Here is a 20,972-nt window from a genome sequence, read left to right as displayed (position 1 = left end):
GCCTCGCAGGTTTCTAATACTCGTACCCAATAATTATAGATCTTATTTATAGCGTTAGAACGTTCCTTCGTAATTCTTTCAGATCGCAGATTACGTTTATTGCCTGCCTGCCTCCAAACTAAATCGGATCCTGCCCCTTTATGTACAGATATCCTCTGCTCTCCCTTTCTTCGTTATTTCTTATGGTTTTTCGAGCGTTAAATTTTACATTCACTCATGGCGATTATAAGATAACGAGATAAGAATTATATCCTCATTTTGATGATTATTGCCTAGGAATAACACAGGTTTGTGATAGACAAAGTGTTTCTAGTTTCTGTTTCATATCTTCGTAAACGTTTATGATTTATCGAATAAAAATATAATGAAGGCATGTAATACGATACAGGTCTCTAATAAATCAAAAACTCTAAGATCCTTAATAGATGCACCTTAGTAGGTTACCAACGGAACAATACATCACGACCTTAAGATAGCTACAGTTAAAGAAGAAATATCCAAATTCAGTAATAGATATAACATAAGAATTAACAACCATTAAAACCCACTAGTTGCTCAATTATTTGACACGACGGATCAGATCCGCAGGTAAAAAGACATTACTCTCTAGATTTAAACATTAGATTCAGCTAGAATTAAACATACGATAATCATTTATTATTATTCACGTTGTAGTACCACGCTAGAATAATTTACTTATAATTCTCAATGAAAATTGATTGTAAACTACTTCCAAATAAAAAAAAAGAGAAAGGTCTGTAATAGATAATTTCTTCGTTATTTCCTATATCTTCGTAAATTTGTACAATTTACTGGCTAGAAATAATATAGATTGAAAATACACCAATCTTTTTGACCTTCCTTTCACGTCTTCATAAATTTTGTTCTAAAAATCCATAATTAAAGATCGTTCCATTAATCGGTATTCTAATAATCGAAATTTTATTGTACGTAGAAGTCTGAACAAACTCATATCTGACATCTAGATCTTCGCGTATGTTCAAATTTGCACAAGCATTCGCAATCAGTTAATAACTATGAAGCAATTTGCACGAGAAATCCTTGCTTCAAATAGAGCGACGTGCCATTTCACAGAATCTAATTTGACAGATCGATGGCAAAACCGTCACTGCTGTGCACGGCGACCCTGTCTGATTCACGGTTGGAATATTCCAACGGGTTTCTCGAATCGTGACTTTAACATCGATGTTCGCGCGGGTTGGAAAGGTGGAGGCGGAGGTTAGCATCGCGATAGTCGGGGTGGATTTCCATGTATCGATCGCACCACAAACCATTCCTCTTCTCGTGGTAATCCGATGTTAAGCTTTTTATAGGCCGACGCTGGAATAATAGAGGAGGTTGTGGTGGTTTGTACACACGTCGCTTTTGGTACCGTCTTAGCACTGATGGTTCACTTTGCCACGTACACGGCTCCAACAACGTCTTTTGTGATGGAAGCTTCTGCGAAATCAAAGGGGAGGAGTTGAACGAACGAAGAAGGCGGTCGAATTATTTGGAACGTTAACGAGGAGGATGTTTCAGGCTTAATAGGGTTCGTTCGATTGACACGTTCATCTCACAGAGGTTGCTTGTACGAGTAACTACGTTGTAGATATAAAAAGACGTGCAACTTTTTTCTTTCTTCGATATCTCTCACTGTTCTCTGTACAATATCTGTTTTCGAGATGATACACGAGAAAGAGAAGTTCGCATCTTTTCATCAGGGAAGCCAAGGTTCGATAACTTCAAACCACAAGAAAGCAAAAATCAGGCGCAATCTCCTACGGTTGTTTAGCTGCGGTTACACCGAAATTGTAGAAATCTTCGGAGTAGACGCAGACAGATTTCTATTCGGCAGAATTTTCTGACGAACAATGGACAGTTGACGTGTTCCAAGGAGGCGTCTCCAAGGACGAAGAGAGGGAGGGGGGCTGTATAAGGACCTTAAGTCACGCTCGGGTTCTCCCTGTAGGCCTCTAATTGCCGGTTCGTTCCGGAACGTAAGCCACATTTTTTCAACAGAGTTTTACTTGCATCTAGACTCCGCTGTTCCAGAACTCGTCATAATCGAGAAACGTAGCCAGTTTTCTTCGGGACCGTAGCCAGTTTCAGGTCATCTTTTTTGTCGTCATCCTTACCTATACCTTGTTGTTTACCTTTTATTATCTAACTGGATTCTCGTGCCTTGGAAAACATTTTTATCGAAATTTTTTGACCGTCACTAACAGAACAATCGACTCTCTAATTCATAGATCTAAATGCTATAATCTGTGGTTTAGATCGTTCAATTGAGAGAAAATTAATTTATTTTCTTTGAAATGTAAGAATATAGAAATAGAAAAAGTAAGAAATAAAAAAGAAAAGAACTACTGAACTGTTCACTAGGCTATGCTTAAATCTTCTTCTTGAAATCCTCTGCTCTTTTGATCGTCCATCGAATCGTCAACAATAAAAGCTTCCGCGTACGATTAGCAATCAATAGATAGGAGTAGTGCAGCACTACTTCCATTCTTCACGTAGAAACGCTTTCCTTTTGTAGTTCCATCGATCCAATGGCTGTACATTGTATGCATATGTCGGCGGTCCCTATCGGTGCAGTTAGTAAATGTTGCATATTAGAGGCATAAATGGCAATGACACGGTTTGTTTCTTTCTGTGGCGATTCTATACGCGATTTCAAGAGGGAAGAGAGACATAGAAGACACGCAGAAGATATAGAGAGAAAGGGAAACGAGATCTTATACGGGTTCTCCGTATATTCCTCGCGAGGGGATATTACGATTTTCTTGTTGGTTTGCAGGTAAGTTATCCGACGGAGGGACCGGATAACTTTGGTGACGTTTTTAGCGTTGCAAATAAAACAGCAAACGCGTGTGCAGCGTGTTCAAACGAGAATCCTATTTTTAGTGGTCCCTGTTCCTTTGAAGGCCCCTTAACTTATTCCCTTGCAGCAGTTTCCGAGGATGTAATTGGCTGTGAATTCCAAGATCTTAGTTCCTTTGCTAAGAAATTAGTCTGTTGTTGAGTCTGTCGAGTCTGTTGTACTCCCTGTCTAGGTGTCTACGTGATTCGAAGAGAAAATTACGTATATTGTAATAAATGTCATGGTTAGCATAGTCATCAGTATCAGATATATAATATCAGTTATCGATAAATAGCATACAGTTAAATACCACGTCTATTTTGGGAGAATTTTACATTTCCCGAGATTAGAATATTTTAATATTTGAAGAAACATCGTCTGATCGTTGTATAAGTACTTCTTGCCTTTCTTATCGATACGACGTGTAAATTGATATGGAAAATGTACTTCGGTACCAGAGTTTGGAAAGTACTCGTGTTTTAAATTTTGTTATGTTGGCAAGTGAGTTATTGGTCTTTTTTATAAAACGAATAATATCGATAAATTCCATAAGATATATTTCTAAAATATACGTTTATTTATCGAGTCGTTATGATTAAAATGGAAACAAACCTAAGATATAGAAGAAGGATAAGGGAATTAAAAAATTGGTATAATATTATGCGTCGATTTATCAGCGATAAATTAATTATTCATCGACGAAGATACTAGCTTAGACATGTCTTTCGTGGTTAGTTCTTCGAACGTTCGAAATTCTCGCGGTCCCATAGGACTTGGGACATTTCCAAGTTCGTAAAATCTCTGAATTCGAGCAATGCGATGGAAAACTTAGGGCATGGAGGGTCGTAAAGCTCGAATGCTTCGAAGTCCTAGCGTTCTCGATGATCAAGTGGTGCTATCGAGTATAGAGTTCTGGAAATTCTGACTCTCGAAGACTCGTGTGACTTCTTCAAAAATCACGATTACAGATAAAAATATGGGGACAGAAGTACGTCAATAGCAATCGTATTCCTAGTACGATATTCCAAATCGCTTCATACAAATATAAATTTTACGGCGCAGCACGAGAATATTGCTATGATTGTTACATTTTAAGTACTCTTACAGGATCGTGAGTGTTCATGCGATTCCTTCGCGTTACTTTGCAAATTTTCTATATTCTTCCATCGTTTTGCTGTATTTAAATTTCTCGAAATGTATAAACACTTCTGATCTAAATATGATCTTCTCAAAAAGCAAACTCTGTAACAAGTTCATGAAATATTAAAGTTCTCCTTCGTCGTAAATAAATTGTCTTGACTTATGAAAATTACTTAACTCGCGGGCAGACACGCGCCATAATTAAAGCTTAAATACCAATTAAGAATTTAAAATCGGCTGTTATTCCCCTGCAGTTTACGGTACTGAATCACAAAGAAAACACTTGGATAAAGATCTCACCCTAGCTTCCTATCGTTCCGTGTTTATCGTACCGCGATGATATTACGAATTACGATGGTGTCCGGAAGTGACTCGCGCAGACTGAACATGGCGTGTTTATTTCTCGATTCGTGTTTGCATGAGGCTGCTGCCTGTAGTCGTGTTTCTGTTGGTCTCCTTTTGTTCGTCGGGTCTCCACGCGTCGGGGGAGAGGAAACGAGGGTTCCGCCTGGTTTTCCAGCTTGCACGATTGTTAAAAACCAGACTCAGCGGAGCCGCTCGTTTATAATCTTCTGTAATTGCCATCCACGGCTTGCGTTTTGGAATACCGGGCTGAAAATAGATGAAGGATCGTGTGATGAAATAAATTTGCGCCTGGGCTGGTTATTTAATAGTAGAAATACCAGAGTTTCTTTTCTCAGCTATTTCTCTTAAGTATATTTTTGGTATTAGAAAGAAATCGTGCGATGAAACAAACGTGTGCTTAAGCACAATATTTATTTCTAGAGATACAAGAGTATCGTTTCTCCGATATTTCGCTTAACTATGCTTTTGTTCCGGACGACTAAATATCGTGGTTCAAGTTATACTATTATTACTATTATTTATTTTATTTCAAGTCGCATCGATTACTATGACCATTAGCGACTATTTTTATATTCGGTGGCTTATTAGATTTTATTCGATACTTTAGCTTCTTTACAAAAGTTGATAATCTTTTGTTAGAACGGAATCGATCTGAGGATGTCCTCAAGTCTATTGTCGACATAATGTAATTCACGTCGTAGCTAAATCGGTTTCGTAAATTCTTGTAAAAATGAGAAACAGTTAGAATTCTTGTGACTTGAAACAATGAGGTTGTAAGAGAGGAAGAAAGAGAGAGGAGAGACGGTAGATCGCGAGGATAAAGCGTTTCATCCGGTTAATCACGATCCAAGTTGTAAAATGGGCGAACGAGGTCAATTCGAAGCTGGAAGTCAATTATTTCAATAAATCTGCCGAGTGCACGACGTTCATTGATTAGCTTGTCCCCGTTAGAAAGATGGTTGTGCATGACAGGGGGTAGCTAGTGAAATTAATGGCGTAAATCATCCCCTGGTGGCGTGCTTTTGCCTGTGTAGCTCATTGTATACGTCGCCGTCACCGCCTACCTATACCCTCGACGGATGTCTGCCTTTTTCTTGTCGTAACTTTCGCCATTTGCTTCTACTTTGCAGCCCACGTGGCGTTTATGGGGCGAGGAAAGGGGCGATGGCGTCATATACACGGTGTACCTGAAGAAGGTTCGATATCACAGGCCTACCAGGAGTCTCTCTGCATCGGTGAGTAATTTATATCGAATCTCTTCCAAACCTTCGAATACCTGATTTTCTTAGTTTCCAAATTTCCAAACCTCTGCATTTCTGATTATGAAATTCTTTAATTATACAATTTCCATACCTTTGAGTACCTTCTCAGTCTCTGAATTTTCCGAAACTCTCAATTTCCGTACGTTTAAATTTTTTCGTTAAAAATCTTGCCAGTATATAAATATTCAAAATCTGACAGATCTGCAAATTTGAAAAATGTTCAACCTCTGCAATTTTCAGGCGTTCCGACTTAACGATTTTGAAATACCCTTTCCACAGGATTCAGACGACGAGATTTCGCATTTAGAATGGGAGACGGTGAGAGTGCGTTTCCTGAAAGCCGGAACGGTGCAGCGGCTGGTAGAGAGTCTGGCGAACGACGACGGGGAACTCGAGTCGACATACATCAATGTCTTCTTGGCGACATATCGTGCATTCACTACGCCGCGAGAAGTGCTGGAGCTATTGTTGGCGAGGTACGACGCCCTCGACGAAGGATCCGGTGCCCTGACAGGTGAACAGCATCGAAAGACCCTAGTTCAGGCTCTTCACGTTTGGCTGGATGCCTATCCTGGTGACTGGAAGTCGCCGCCGAATCATCCATTGCTCAGTAGACTCCTGGACTTCACGCATCGACGACTTCCTGGCTCGGAACTCGAGCTCAAGGCAAGGCATCGCTTGCACAGGTTTCAGCGTGAAGATCAGATGGGTAAGGAAACTTTTATAACGCTATATCCTGCGTGATTAATTGATTAATCGTATACTATACGTAGTGGATTCTGTAGAACACCGGAAATTAAACATATAAATATTTATTTCTAGAGTTAGTTATATTGCAAGTAAATTATTGTTTTATAAATATTCATTGCTTAATTCTTCGGTCTGGAATGACAATTTAGTCGTGATAATTTAATACAGCAAGAAATTCCAGTCTTTACATATTATACTAACACACGTCAATCGATACATATTATCACACATCTCATTTTGTTCGTCGATTCTGTAACGCTACACGTCAACCGGAAGTTTATCACACCGCATATGACGTATTTAGTGTTATTTTAGATAAATACAGGAACTTACTACGTACAACTCATCCATTTGATTCACCGATTCAAAGAATACATATTTTCTATCTACGCAGAAAAATATTATCGTCCTAAATCATTATTTTCTTCTAGATTCTTGTATGGTGTACGATAATGGTCGACTACCACGTGGTTCCCCGGATCCGATCGTGGATCACTGGACGAATTACAGTTTCCCCGAAGTTCCACACCGGCATTTCGCCGAACAGTTAACCCGAATGGACGCCGAAGTGTTCAAAAAGCTCGTAGCCCATCAGTGCCTAGGTGCTGTCTGGTCCAGGAGAGATCGTTCGAGAAGTCACGACGCGGCCACGGTGTTGGCGACCGTGAATCAATTCAACGCTGTGTCGCTTCGAGTCATATCCACGATACTGATGGACCCGACGACGAAGCCTCAGGAACGAGCGAGAATCCTCGAGACGTGGATTGACATTGCTCAAGAACTACGCGTGTTGAAGAATTTTAGTAGCCTGAAGGCTATCGTGTCCGGTTTACAGAGTAATCCTGTGTATAGGTTGGAGAAATGTTGGCAGTCTATGCCCAGAGAGAAGCACGAGCTGTTCAGGGAACTGGAGAGAATCTTCTCAGAAGAGAATAACGCGTGGACGCAGCGAGAGCTTTTAATCAAGGAAGGTACCGCAAAGTTTGCTGACACTGCCGGCAGGAGCGATAGGCACTTGCAAAAGTTATTTCAGAAGCAGAATACTCACGCGGGAGTAAGTATAATTTCTAATTTACACATGTGCGTAAGTATTTTGGACACTTGGTGCAGTTTGATCAAAATTCGATTCAATTCCTCTATTATCCCAACATTGAACAACGCGTAAAGTCACTTAATTCAGGCGTCTCTTACTGTTTTGTTGTACTGTTATTAATTAATATCGAGTATTGTTCTTATCTATATCCACTGATTGTACTTATATGATCGTCTGAGATAAAATCAGATGCCACGATTAGATTAAGGAGCTTCATTTGTACTATTTTATATATTTACAATAATTTGAAAGTGTACCAAATACTTATGTATTCCTTGATTCATTGATTGCAATGTTGGATACAACGACTAACGAACTTTCTCTGTTTAGAATATCAGCTATGGCACGATACCGTACCTAGGAACTTTCCTAACGGATCTCACTATGATAGACACCGCGATACCAGATACGATAGCGGAAGGATTAATCAACTTTGATAAAAGACGGAAGGAGTTCGAGGTCCTCGCTAGGATAAGATTGCTCCAAGGTGCAGCGAACGCGTACAATTTCAGCACGGATCCATTGTTCGATCGTTGGTTTCATTCCGTGGTGGTGCTTGATGATCGGGAAGCATACAAACTGAGCTGTCAGATCGAGCCGCCGCCTCCTGGAAACACTCTGAATAATCGTGGCAAGAAGAAGCAGGTCAGCATGCTCTCCCTGATCTCGTTAATACGAACCCGTTCCCGATCACCTGTTCCTCGCGAGAAGCCTGAGCCCAGACTTATCTTGCAGAGTCATCAGGGTCATCGCAAAAACGACTCGATAGCCTCTACGTCGAGTTCGAGTAGCTCCCAGTTTTATTGCGACCTAGATTCTCTGCCGAGCTCGCCGCACAACTCTCTCGATCGACGCACCTCGCCGTCCCAGATGTCTAGTTCTTCCTCCAGCTCGTCTTTGCCATCATTGGACGTGTCCCTAAGCTCCGGCGGAGGAAGCGGAGCGACGAATCAGCACAACCGACTAGCACCGCCGACTCCCATCACCGCCAATGGAAACAGCACCAATGTCATTGGCCTGTCCAGTCCCAGTCATTCGCACAAGAGCTCGCCAGATTTTTACATAATTAAAGTCACCATGGAGACCGATAACGTTGAGACTGAGGGCGTGGTGCTGTACAAGTCTATCATGCTCTCGAACAACGAAAGGACCCCGCAAGTGATACGAAACGCGATGCTTAAGTTAGGAATAGAGGGCAGCTCCGACCAGTATACGCTAGCCCAGGTTCTTCCTGATCGTGAGATGGTTCTGCCAAACTCAGCGAACGTTTATTACGCCGTAAATACCGCGCACAATCTGAACTTCATTCTACGACCTAGAAGAGAGCCTAACGATAGCGTCACAGAAAGTCCTAAGAGCAAGACGAGTCACAAGCGGTAGTGTTGAATGTCGAGAGAATAGGCTATTTCGTAATTAATATTTTGCTATGTTGCATCGGATAGAATATTGAGAGCGATAATCATGTCAACCGAAATATTTAGGAGAAATTTATTTATTCTTCGTGCGCCCTTTCATAAGGAGCATTTTGAAGAACGTTCTAGTTGAGAATCCGAAAGAATCTCATTAAGTTTGCGATGGTGCGTTCACATCGTCTCTTCTTTCACATTTTACCCATGACAGTACCAATGTTTGATATGTCGCGAAATTTTTTTATAGTGATAATCGTGAACGACGCGTTGACAGTGACATATTACATTTGGACATCATACGACGTTCAGTGTCTTTAGTATCAATTTTTGTTTCTTTCATCGTCACTCGCTCATCGCATAATTGTGTTAACACGACATTACCCGCCTACACGGTACTCGAATATAACATTAGCGTCATTTGTGCGGATCGCGGACTAATGTAGTTTTAGATTATATTTAGTGTAAGTCATTTAGGTCTCTTATCGACGCACACGCGAAACGAACAAAGACAAACGATGTAGTAGGTAGCTTGCGAGGTGCGCGAATGTAGCAGTTGTGTGTAGTCATGTGTAATTTATACAAGAAATCCTTGAGGATTGTAAGAGATTACGGCGATGAAGATTGTGACGGGCAAATAATGAGTATTCGCGAGAGAAACATTGTGATTTTGTACATAACTTTAGTGTCGTAGTGTGGCTTCGAGCGTAGTCGATCGGCCGCGAGAATCAAGTGGACCCAATGAAACAATTGTCAATTACTTTTTTCCGCGTTGCAATTGAGAGAAAAAAAAAGTAGAAAAAAAGAACGAGGTCCAAAATTGTTCAAACAGCCATTCGTCCATTCCGTGATTCATTTTTCTTGTCCCGCATCTATGACAGCGATGCGAGGAACAGAGAGATTCGATTCTGTGATATTGGAATTTCTCATTTCGGCTTTGAATTTAATCGCGAAATGAAAAGAAAGAAAAACCGAAATCGAGTATATGCATACGTTTGATGCGAGTGAATATCAAATACTCGTTCCGATATCGAAGCTAAAAAACACATTAGAACGTGTGTGAACGTACGTTGATATATTTTTACAAAGACCTGCATGCATTTCGTATTAGAGCAAGTGAGAAGCATAGAAAAAAAAAAAAACAATCGCAAGATCCAAGCACGTTGGATTCGTGAAATACTACGCCGACGTGTCTGGATCCTTGATGTATCGTTTAGCTTAGGCAATTTTGTACTTACTTCTTATCGACCTTAATTTTCCAAGAAACGTCTTTAACTAGCTGTATCTGTTCGTGTACGCGTCAATTATTTACTGAAATTCGCGGAAGTTATATGTAATACGAGTCGATAAAGGCGAGAATAGATGGACCTACAATTTTACTAAGCTTTTTCATCCTAGGTATAGTATTCTTTACCCAATTCTCTTCCTTATTATTTATTTTTAACCATTCTAATTTCTTATTTTATTATCCTACAGAAACGAGAATAGATGGATCTACAGTTTTACTCATCCCTTTAACCCTAGGTATAACACTCTTTATCCTAATTCTATTTTATATTATTTATCTTTGATCCCTATCTTCAACGAACCATTTCATTCAAATTTCTTCTTTTATTATCCTATAGAAGTTCCTAGTAAATCCATATCTGTTCCTCGTGTCATCGATGCTTATCCAGATTGCGTTTATCCAGTCGAGAACTAACTTTTACGACCGTTCATTTCAAACATGAAGAGAGGATGGTCAGATCGTTACCGTACGAGACCGTGGAAAACCACGTCGTGTGGCCTCGTTGATGACTTCCGGTATGCCAACACATCCGGCACGCGAACCTGTTGATCACCTACCGCGAGGGTGCAAGTACCCCGATACTGCGGTAAAACGTGCAGGTAGGTGTTCCCCGGTCGCATTTAACAAAGGAAACAAACGGCAGGGGGTGGAATCGATGCTAATGGTTTCGACAAACGGCATACGATCATTTAACGAAACAGGAAGGGCGATCTATATCCCTCGTTTCTGTCCTCCCCGGTACGATCGATGCGATAAGGGTGAGCTTCCTCGAGCTGTTAGACACGCGTACCTAATATCGCGCTTCGAGTCTGCCGAACTGGTTCAAGGTCATCGGTTTACGTCAGAAATGCCGAACCAGAGGAATTCGAACGTGCATGCCGATAAAGTTCTTAATTGATCCTTAGTATCAGTTTCTTGCCACGTATGCCGTGTTGTGGTTAATACGATTATGAGCGAACCACTTGGAACGTCATGGGGAAAGGGATGGGGGTTCGCATGTAGCCTATGTAAATCAGAAATTTATGGTTGAAGGGTTTGTTGTACTTAGAGATTTTGTGACGCTGAGAGCTCTCTTTATCGGAGATTCTTTTTCTTCAGCTGACGATTGTTGGAAATAATAGAAACGCTAGTTTATAAATAACTAAATATTTTGGAAATAATCGAATCATCGATAGGTATAATTAAAAAAATTTTTTTGGAATTAATGTACCATATCGTAATATTATTTTGTCTTTCAAAGTTGTAGTTACGACTCTGTTTCAATAACTTTGAATTTATGGAAGTTACAGTATTATTATGAGTCACGCGTGACTTTATGCATTTGATATGCAAGAAAGTGCATTTTTTGTTGAGTATCAAGAATGGTATTTCGATCACGAAAGTATTGTTTACTCGTGTGCTTTCTTGTTTTCCGTATCGCGTCATAGCTTTAATTTAGAGAGTTAATGCTGGCATCGCGTGTCTAGCTGTGATCGACAGCTGCTACTGCGTCGCTGAATTAACAGTGACTGCGTACAAATGGGCATTCCGGTTGGGAATCCATTAAACAAAGATATATTTCTGTTCATAGGAACAAAGATATATTTCTGCTGGTAGATACAAAGATGCATTTCTGCTTCGTTTCCTCCTTTGTTTTTCTTTCAAGCATTTTAAATCACAAATAGACATTTTGTTTCCTATTTATGTGGAAAAAATGTAAAAGAATTCTTTCTGTCCTATCATGATATCCGTATGACACTGTTTAAATAAGGCTAATTAATTGACTCCTTTCGTTTTTATTATTTCGAGTCTATGTTAAAATTAAACATATACATTATTATAGTTAATCAATTATATCTACATATATGCTATGGTAGCTCTAAAAAGTTCCTAGCCAAAGGTCATACTTCTATTTCGATTTAATTCATATATTAACAAAATTCTCCTTATAAGAAGTTTAACAACATAGTATGTACCATAATTTTATTTACTTTAACGAATACATATTACGTTAACGTAATAGACGTCTTCTTCCGGGAATATTCTAAGACTATACTACAGCCAGAAACTTTCCAACAGCCATTACATCACGTGTATAAAATTCCTAAAGTGCACGTGCACCCGTACTCTCCCTAGACGACCCCTTGAAGAGAACCAAACTATCGTCGTATAACATCCAACATATACGTATTTACACGAAGCCAAGGAGAAAATTTTGCAACGGAAAGTGCTCTTGTAATATGTGAAATGCTCCCGGTACGAATCCACTTTACACATCCATGTCGCTTGAAATGTTCGTGACACCCTGTCGGCTGCGCTGGTGGCGAACGGCGGAGCTTGCGCCCTGGCGAATCATTACGTTCCCTTGGTAGCCTCTAGACGGCAGTGGTGTGTCGGGTTAACATTGTACCCCTGGCCCCTCCGAGGCCACCCCCAGCCACCGATTGAACCGGTGAACCGGAGTCGAAGCAACCCCCAGCTAAGCCCTCGAGAGGCAGTCGTGAGCTTGGTGCCGAGCTGGGGCGATGCTCGTCGCTCGCGTGTGCTTCGCGATTGCACCGAGTGCTCGCCATTCCGTGTCGTTACGCGCGTCGTTCGTCCCGTATCGACATCGTCGCGGTCGATCGTCATCGTCGCCGCCCTCGACCTCATCTTCGTATCCATCCTGCTCGTCGTCGTTGTCACGGTTCACGTCGTTGTTCCCGAGGCTGCTGCCGCAACGAGGTCCGACGGTGCAACGACCGTGCGACCATCGGACAGCCGCACGTGAGCACGGCCCTGGATTCAACGCGAGATGAGAAGAAACGTGAGTCTCGAGAATCGACCCCGTGAGCACGTTCCCTCGGAACCCACAAATTCAAGGACAGGAAGCTGCTTCTCGCGAAGCGCGCCCCGCCGTGGCGCGAGATGGCAGAGGTCCCCGCGAAATTCCCATTCGAACGTCTTCGTCCCTTCTATGAAGGTTTATGTCAGGATAGTGGTTGAAGTTCGATTTCCGTCGGCGGATCGTAAAGATTCTTGTCGAAACTGCAAGCACTCTGAGATACGTTCCTTTTAAGGTTCTTTGGTCTGTAACAATATACTGGTTCTCGAGTCTGAGTCCTCTAAGTGTTTCATGCATAAATTGGTCTCGTATAAGTATACGTATAATCCTGTTATCTTTGATCCGGAGGATGAGTATTTTGAAGTAAGTTAAGTTTTGAAAATTTCTTTCTTGATACGGGTTTACCTGAATTAGAGATTCTCGAAGGATCCTGTATAATTACGTACATGTAATTTCCCATTATGTTGGACTTGAAGGACGCGCGTTCCGGAGTAAGTTGGTAGGTTCTGAAGATTTTTCTGTTAGTCGGCATTGAATATTCAGTTTGCTAGATTCCATAATTACTAGATTACATAGTTTTGTACGAGTCTGTAGAAATGTTTCTTTACTCTTTGAAAATTTTCAAGTAATTTTTCCATCAGCTGTTCCATTCTTCGCACCAGGTTTCAAACTTTTCATTCATTGGAACGTTCGAACTGTATTTTTGTACACCTGTATCCCTTATAAAGACGTTTCTTCTTTAAGAATACTAGTTTTAAGCACCTTGATCAATCGACGAGCCCTAATCATTATCGTCGAAGTTCAACCGCAAGCTTAAAAATTCCATTTTGCAAGCAACGTTTGCCTGAAAGCACACGCTATGCAAAAACTTGCATCACGCTGCAGGGTGAGATCGATAAGCTGACTGCTCCTTTGAAAATATTTAATATATAATGCAGTCACGGTGTTTTTGTTCACGTTTCACATATAAATCTACAAATGTTCGGCAAAAACTACGATTGCAACCAACCCGTGTAATTCTGGAAGGGAAAAAATGGGGTGGAAGGAAGCCGCGTTTATCGGCGCGATTCCTTTGCTAGGGAAAAAAGAAAGATTCCACTTGTAACGATCACGTGCGTTCCATCGAGCACAGATTCCACTTGGCTGCACGCCTGATTCCGTAAAATCGGCACGAGACCAGTTTCAACCCTTAAAAAACCACTCTGATGGTTCTTGCGACACGTAACATTGCTATCTCCAGCGAAATCTTCGCATTTTGCTATCCTTATCCTGCGTGTTTCTTTGAGGCCGCAGTTTATCTTCGTTTAGGCTGCTTCCGTCTGGCCACGAGAAACTCTAAAGTCAAGTGGCAGATATTCTCTCGTTCTCAGCCATTTCTCGTTTTCACCGGATTTTCCACATTTTACGTGTTCGTCACGTACTATCTCCATAACTTCCACTTGTTTCCCGCTTACACTTTTATATCTCTCTTCTCGTCACTCGCCTTTGTGTCCTTTATATTTTGTTCTTTTCTACGGACACGCTTCAGGTCCGGTTTTGGCCCCGTTTTTGGTTTTATCTTCGGGGATGTTTCGCTTTTGACCGTGGTTGATGGCATGTCTGGCGGTTATATGGTTTGCTTCGTATAATTTGTAATATGCAAGAGGAATTTTAAAACGACATGTTCTGTATTTGGAAATTTTTATTTCTATTAGATTGCTGGAAAGGTTTTCGATAACCTTTCTGTAAGTAAGTTCTGTTTCGTATTTGGCTGTAATAAAACAAATATCGTTTTAATATATATATATATGAGATATATAAACATAAAATAATTTCATTTAAATCGTCAGAAGTGTTTCTATCGGTTTCCATTCTCGTTTCTATAGATCCGAAGAAAACAACAGGGTTATTATTATTATTTCACTTAAAGTTCTCTTATATTCTGTAACTTATGAACAAGAATATATCTTGGAAACTGTCTCCGTCAGCCTTTGTTTCCATCAATTTTCCATCCGTATCACTGTCCCGGTTTTATCACTGTCTCCTATCGTTCTTCTCTTCCCCTGTCCTGCTGACGCGTTTCCAACGCGTACAGCAAACATTCCTTTGCTTTTATTATTAGCCATCAACGCCTCCACCTCCACTAGCAACCGCTTTGCACGCCCCCGTTTCTCTGGTCTCCTACCCACGGACTCGCATCCCGTATCGCATTCCTCTCGATGTGGTATAGCGCGATCGATCTATCGCGTTCGAACGACCTCGCGTTACACTTGTGCAGGACGACTCGTCGAATTTCAATTTTGACCCTTCAGGTGCAACGCACGTTTCGATGTTCTCTTTCCATATGGCGGTGCATACTGCTTAGAGAGAAGGACATAGTTATAAAAGAGTATAACACGGATTTCTTTGTAGTCTTGCATAGATGTGGATATTTTACAAGAGCTGACATTATATATATTTGTTATATTTAAGTACACTTTTTATAATCAAAATTTAAATATATATATATATATATATATATATATATATATATATATATATATACATATGGAAAAGGTTTTCTGAAAGATAACAAAATTTTGGGAAGATGAGGTAAAGAATAGATAATGCAATAGAAAGTTGACTTTTTTTCAAACCTTAGAATCTCTGGGACACATTGGCAGAAATAGAATATCGCATAAAATATTCCGCCTTATTACGCTAATTACGAACGCTAAGTGACTTGATGATTTCGAATGGAATTCCACGGCTGTGGAGTACTAATACAGAAAGATACGTATCATACAACATTTTCTACGATGTACCAGCTCCTACCGCTATCTGCAAGAGTACAATTCATACAGAATCACCAAACAGGCTACCGTTCATTGCAAAATGAACCTAGACTGAATTTTCCAAAGCGAGGATTTTGAAGAAGACCTCGAACACACGCTGCTGTGTTAATTAAGGCCAGTTGTCGAGTTTCTCCTCGTTTGACAGATCTGTCAATGAAGGTTTTTCGTTTGGCCGTTGTATATTTGCTCGCGATTATCCGCCTGTCCCTGGGACATATCGGCTATGCTGTCGATTCGATGGTAGTTCCAGCTGCGAGATATTACTCGAACGTCTGCGTCTGATGGGAAATGGGCGAGTTAATCGAACTTTCTGTTCGATGGCTAGCAATAGGGTTGGGGTAGCTTTTTGTACATAGATTCAGTGGAAAACTGTTTCTTCTTTTTCTTCATGGTAATCCGTTGAAGTGGATCGTAGGATGGAATGTTGAAAGAATAACGAAAAAGCTTAGGCGAGAGAAGTAGCGGTTTATGGAAAATTCCAGACAGTTACCCTTTCCTTTCTTCGAGCTTCGAAATAGACGTTCTTTACGTAACGAGAATTTTTTTTTTTTTTTAAGTATTCTGATCTTTCACTCGTTCTTTCTTAGAATCTCGTCCAAAGGTCGATCTTTTATATTTTGCTTTATCCAAGCGGAGAGAGATGCTTTTTATATGAGAAATGATTTTCAACATCTGTCACTGTGTTGCTCATCTATTTTTGACTAGTAGTTCACTGCATAAGATTCGACGATAAAGCTGAATGTAAAGGACTAGGAAAGTTCAACCAATTTGGAATCGAATTAGAAATAATTTATTAACTCGTTTCGAATCTTTTAGTTACTCTTTCTTAATTAGAATCTGATTCTAAGAGACAACAAGTAATTCGGTATTTTCACACAAAGCGGAATTTTTTACAAACTGTATTAACGGCGAGGACGACAATGGCAAACAGGAAATTTAGCACGAGAAAGCAGGGCCGCGAAGAAAGCTTACATAACGAAGCAACTTCTAATTGCTGAAAACTCGATTGATAAGTTCGTCGAGCAGCAGCAACTCTGGCGAAACATCGACTGTCACGGTGAATTAATTTTCTGCCAACTTGAGCCATCAAGTTACAACAACCTCTACAACGATCTTATCATCGTACTATTAACAATCGTCAGTGACTTTTTCATCAACTTTTCGGCAAACTAATTTTATCTTAATCGTATATATAACGCATTTAGCTATATTATTATATACATATATTAAAAGCCAATAATTTTAACGTTAATAAATAGTTCATTTCTAGAATCAATTTCTTTGTAGATTCGAGATATGTCAATCTTCTAAGAAACCAACGATTTAGGAATCTAACTGATACCCGTAATTCCGATGATTCTTTAATATCCTAACGCTATTAAAAGCAATAAACTCGTAGTTTAAGTACACAGCGGGTGTTCCCAAGCAGTTTCTTCATTTATCAAACGGGGATCAATTTCGAATTATTCATTCGTGGACGGGGGTACATGTAAATAGGACGATTCACGGCTGATTTCCATTGCAAATCAGGCTCTCAGCCGGAAAACAGGATTTTCGGAGTTCGTTTTGGACCCTCGATGAGAATTCCCAATACCGTCGATGCTCGTCCCGCGATTTTCTTCTTCCTCTTTCCCCTTCCTCTTCGTCGTTCGCCTTGATCCTTTCGCGGCCGACCGATAAAAATTACTCGAAATTACTTTGGACGTTGATCGCGTCGCGATTACGTATTCATGACAGCCACCGTACCACCAGTTATCTTTGCAGACGTTTTACGACATCGCGTAACCTCTCAAGCTCGATATATCTATATATACAACGTCGTGTTCATAAATTCTTCACGCCGGCGATGTACTAATAACAATTTCGAAGATAATGAGAAAGGTAAAATTATTTACGTGGAAGATTAGTCTACTACGCTTTTGTGGTTCTTTGATGATACCGTCGTACGAAGGCCGCAGGCGAATAATATGAGAAGTTACATTTTTCGCCTTTTACGGAACGATTTTATGACTCGACTATGTTGTCGATCCGTTCTATATCCAAATCGTCTTTCTATTTGATTTTGGAATTAAATACGTATATATTCTCGGAATATTCGTACATTGGAATTTTTCGATGAAAGAACAAACATTTTGAATTGTTTAATTCATTAGGAAAGAACAGTAAAACGTTACATCCATCGTTCATTAAACAGATCTTGCGCAGAAGCAATGTTTTTTGATGCTTTTTTAAAGAAATTACGAACGAATTTATTATAAAACCTAATATAATACTGACGATAGATTATGGTGATAGATTGTGATAGTGATTCATGGACGGTATCTAGATTTTCATTTGGTCTTTCTGAATGACAGAAGTCCGAATGATATACCGTGGGAATGATAAAATGGCTTGCGACGATGCTGACGCTGAGGAATTTATGGTTGACTAACTTTTTAGTACGATAAATGAAAGTTAAACTATGTACAGCGTATCATGTTTCATTCAACTCTTCTGTATTCTGTGCATCATTTTCGACGTAATTCTATTTTTCTATTGTTATGGGATTTCTTAAGATTAAGGAAACATGAAATTAAAAAATATTTATCGGTGTTTCTCTTAACGAATAAATCAATATGGTGATACATTTGTTAAGGAAATTCGAGGATTTGGGAATACAAATTATTGACTATATTTCCCACACAACAGTTATACATCTATATTACTCTCTGAAGAACGTCTTGCACGCACGCTGGTCGCCAACCGACTATCCTAGATTCTTCTAACATCTGGCAACAGTCTTTTGTCTCCACTAAGTCCTTGACGCCCTCTAACCCTTACACACACACTCTCATGTACAGTGTAAATGTATCACTTCCCTAACAACATTTTATGCAATAAAAATTATAAATCTCTTAAGAAAAAAAAGCATGTTCAAACGTATCTAGTGAAACATAGAAAATATGCCAACACAGCTAATCTACATATTCTCGACGCGAAGCAGTAGTATTTTCATGCTTTTCCTGTTCGTAGAATCGAGTTATATTGGAGTTCATTCTTCGTTACCAATTCAGTCTTTTTCAAATCGATCGTAATACGTCGTCATAACTCCTCGACGAACAAAGTCGATTTTCTCATTCTTCCATTACGATCACGTTCGAGGATCGTTTCGTTTGAAACTTTTCTCTTCCCCGGCGAATCAAGGCTATTCAATTTGATAAAAATTCTTGCCGAAAACCCTGGAACGTTGTAGCGACGTTGCACAATGCGAGGGAAAGCTTTGCATTTTAAAAAGTACGCGTAGAAGAATCGATTAATCGAACGTGCTTGTCGAAAGCACTTAGCGTTCGACGTTTCGCCGATTTATCTCCGTTTCGTGCAATCGATCACGTTGAGAAAAAAGGGCGAAACGAATGGCCAGAGTGCGTATTAATTTTGAAGCTGCGATTGGAACTTTTTGCGCTTCAAAATTGCGTTAATCTCTTCACAACGTCATGTAACTTGAAAATGAGAAATTGCGATTAATTATAATTTTTAATCTCGTAAACAAAGAAAACTTCGGTTGCGCAGGGTTAAAGCGATCTTCCGATTCTCTACGCTTATTCGAAGAAAGTTCCAATGTTAACTCGTACAAGGTTGCTGCTATCTTTTTTTCTTTCTCCATCCTTTCTCAAACGGCGCGAGTTAATTCGAACAAGTTGCTTGGATCAAGGATTCGTTCTTCTTCGGGGCACCTTTTCAGACTCTTGAAGCTCCTTTGAGCTTTGCGTTCACTTAATTCGTGGAAGTTGGTTTGTTTTTTTTTCAGGACTAATTAATCGTGATGTTAGCTTTTAACGGCTCGTTTTATATCGATAATTTCGAAGAAGGTTGAGCAACTTTCTTCAACAGTATCGCACAATTAGATTAACTTGCAGAATTTTTCATTGATAGTCGTGAAAAACGTAATTTCCATCGATAGATATTGATTACTATAGATTGGTATAGATGGATAAATTAATTATACAATTAAAGATCGAATAATGAAGTGGAATTTTATAAAGTTGTCGGTGTTAAAAATTTGACACGAACATATACGCCAACTATACGCGACCGGTGATGTGTATATTCAAATCAAGAGGCTCCTCGATTTGAAACGTTATCGCTTACGAAATCTTTCTCCCGAAGTAAATTAGGTTAGAGGTGTTTGCATGCTCGTGTAACCGCGTGTTCACGATATTTCAGGGCTTAATTGGTGTCACCGTAGGCAAGCAGCCTACCGACGCTGAATCGTTCTGTTTTTCTTTCGCCGAGGACGAGGGTGCTTCCAGCGTGCTCTGTTCTTTTCTTCTCGAATCCTACACACGTGTAGTTAACGAACTTGTGCCCCCGTACTAATTCGAACACGTTTTCTCAACGTGTTCGATCGTGTTCCCCATTAATTTGTCGGATGATCCAATGCCAGCGAAGATATTCCTCCAACGAATTATTTGTCCACATTACTCTGTGTTTTTGTTTTATTTCGTAAGTGAATTCATTACATTACTGCGATACTCGCAAAGGATAGTTTCGAGTTTCAAGGATTAATACCAGAGCCATCGACGATTGAAGTATAAAACTTGTATAGGAATTAGAAATAACAGAAAGTAACAAGTTTTCGGTAAGCCTCTAGCTTACTGAATTTTTGTCTGTTAAAAAAGTATTGCAAGGGCTGAAACAAGTGACGATCAAAGTGTTACGTCTGGTCCCCGTTAAGGTCTAATAATTCTTGTTTGATCCATGCCGACATTTCTGCACAAACCACTTAGAATTACGCGATTTAAAAGTTACGCACCGATTCATGTAAATTCTTTATATAGTCACTTTACTGCAGTTTTCTTTTCAATATTTTATCACTGACACCATTTTTTTCTTCGTATTACTTAGTTACGATGTTTTATATCGTGTAAGTTTCGATATAAAATTGGACAATTCACACATTTCTCGTGTTTCCAATTCGTTCTTCGCAAAACGATATCGAGTACACGGATTGTTATTGAAATAAAGATCGAGCAATTTCAATTTCACACGGATTTAAGGTGTCATTTTTGGGTCACCAAGTATCGAAACTGGGTGTCACTGATTTTTTGGATGACGTGGCGTTCAGCGTGTGAAGGATGGTCGATCGGTGTCACGGTACACGGGTTTCTAGTTCGCTAGTTAAGATAAATTCTATTTCTCCTTTCTCCCA

General features: G+C 39.9%; 2 protein-coding genes across 13 annotated transcripts in view; both read left to right on the top strand.

Moving 5' to 3' along the window:
- LOC117233044 (ral guanine nucleotide dissociation stimulator) overlaps window positions 1-10,259 on the top strand; it is a 43,547-nt gene extending 33,288 nt beyond the window's left edge. For 5 of the 6 annotated variants that reach the window (XM_033492942.1, XM_033492946.1, XM_033492944.1 and 2 more), the window contains 5 exons: window positions 5,500-5,604; window positions 5,911-6,340; window positions 6,813-7,435; window positions 7,805-8,119; window positions 8,210-10,259. In XM_033492942.1, coding sequence (XP_033348833.1) covers window positions 5,500-5,604; window positions 5,911-6,340; window positions 6,813-7,435; window positions 7,805-8,119; window positions 8,210-8,854 — 2,118 coding nt within the window. In that variant the 3' untranslated portion in view covers window positions 8,855-10,259. Of the gene's footprint in view, window positions 1-5,499; window positions 5,605-5,910; window positions 6,341-6,812; window positions 7,436-7,804 lie in introns of all 6 variants that reach the window. The other variant, XM_033492940.1, reaches the window with a different exon arrangement.
- Window positions 10,260-12,082: 1,823 nt separating this feature from the next.
- Window positions 12,083-20,972, top strand: part of LOC117233001 (whirlin) — a 105,864-nt gene continuing 96,974 nt past the window's right edge. For 2 of the 7 annotated variants that reach the window (XM_033492836.1, XM_033492837.1), the window contains exon 1: window positions 12,088-12,953. The gene's annotated coding sequence lies outside the window, so the exon portion shown is untranslated. Of the gene's footprint in view, window positions 12,954-20,972 lie in introns of all 7 variants that reach the window. The other 5 variants (XM_033492833.1, XM_033492834.1, XM_033492835.1 and 2 more) reach the window with 5 other exon arrangements.

Source organism: Bombus vosnesenskii, unplaced genomic scaffold, assembly GCF_011952255.1.
Source record: "Bombus vosnesenskii isolate JDL3184/JDL3185 unplaced genomic scaffold, Bvos_JDL3184-5_v1.1 scf7180000013294, whole genome shotgun sequence".
NCBI lineage: Eukaryota > Metazoa > Arthropoda > Insecta > Hymenoptera > Apidae > Bombus > Bombus vosnesenskii.
This window is presented reverse-complemented; position numbering and strand designations above follow the sequence as displayed.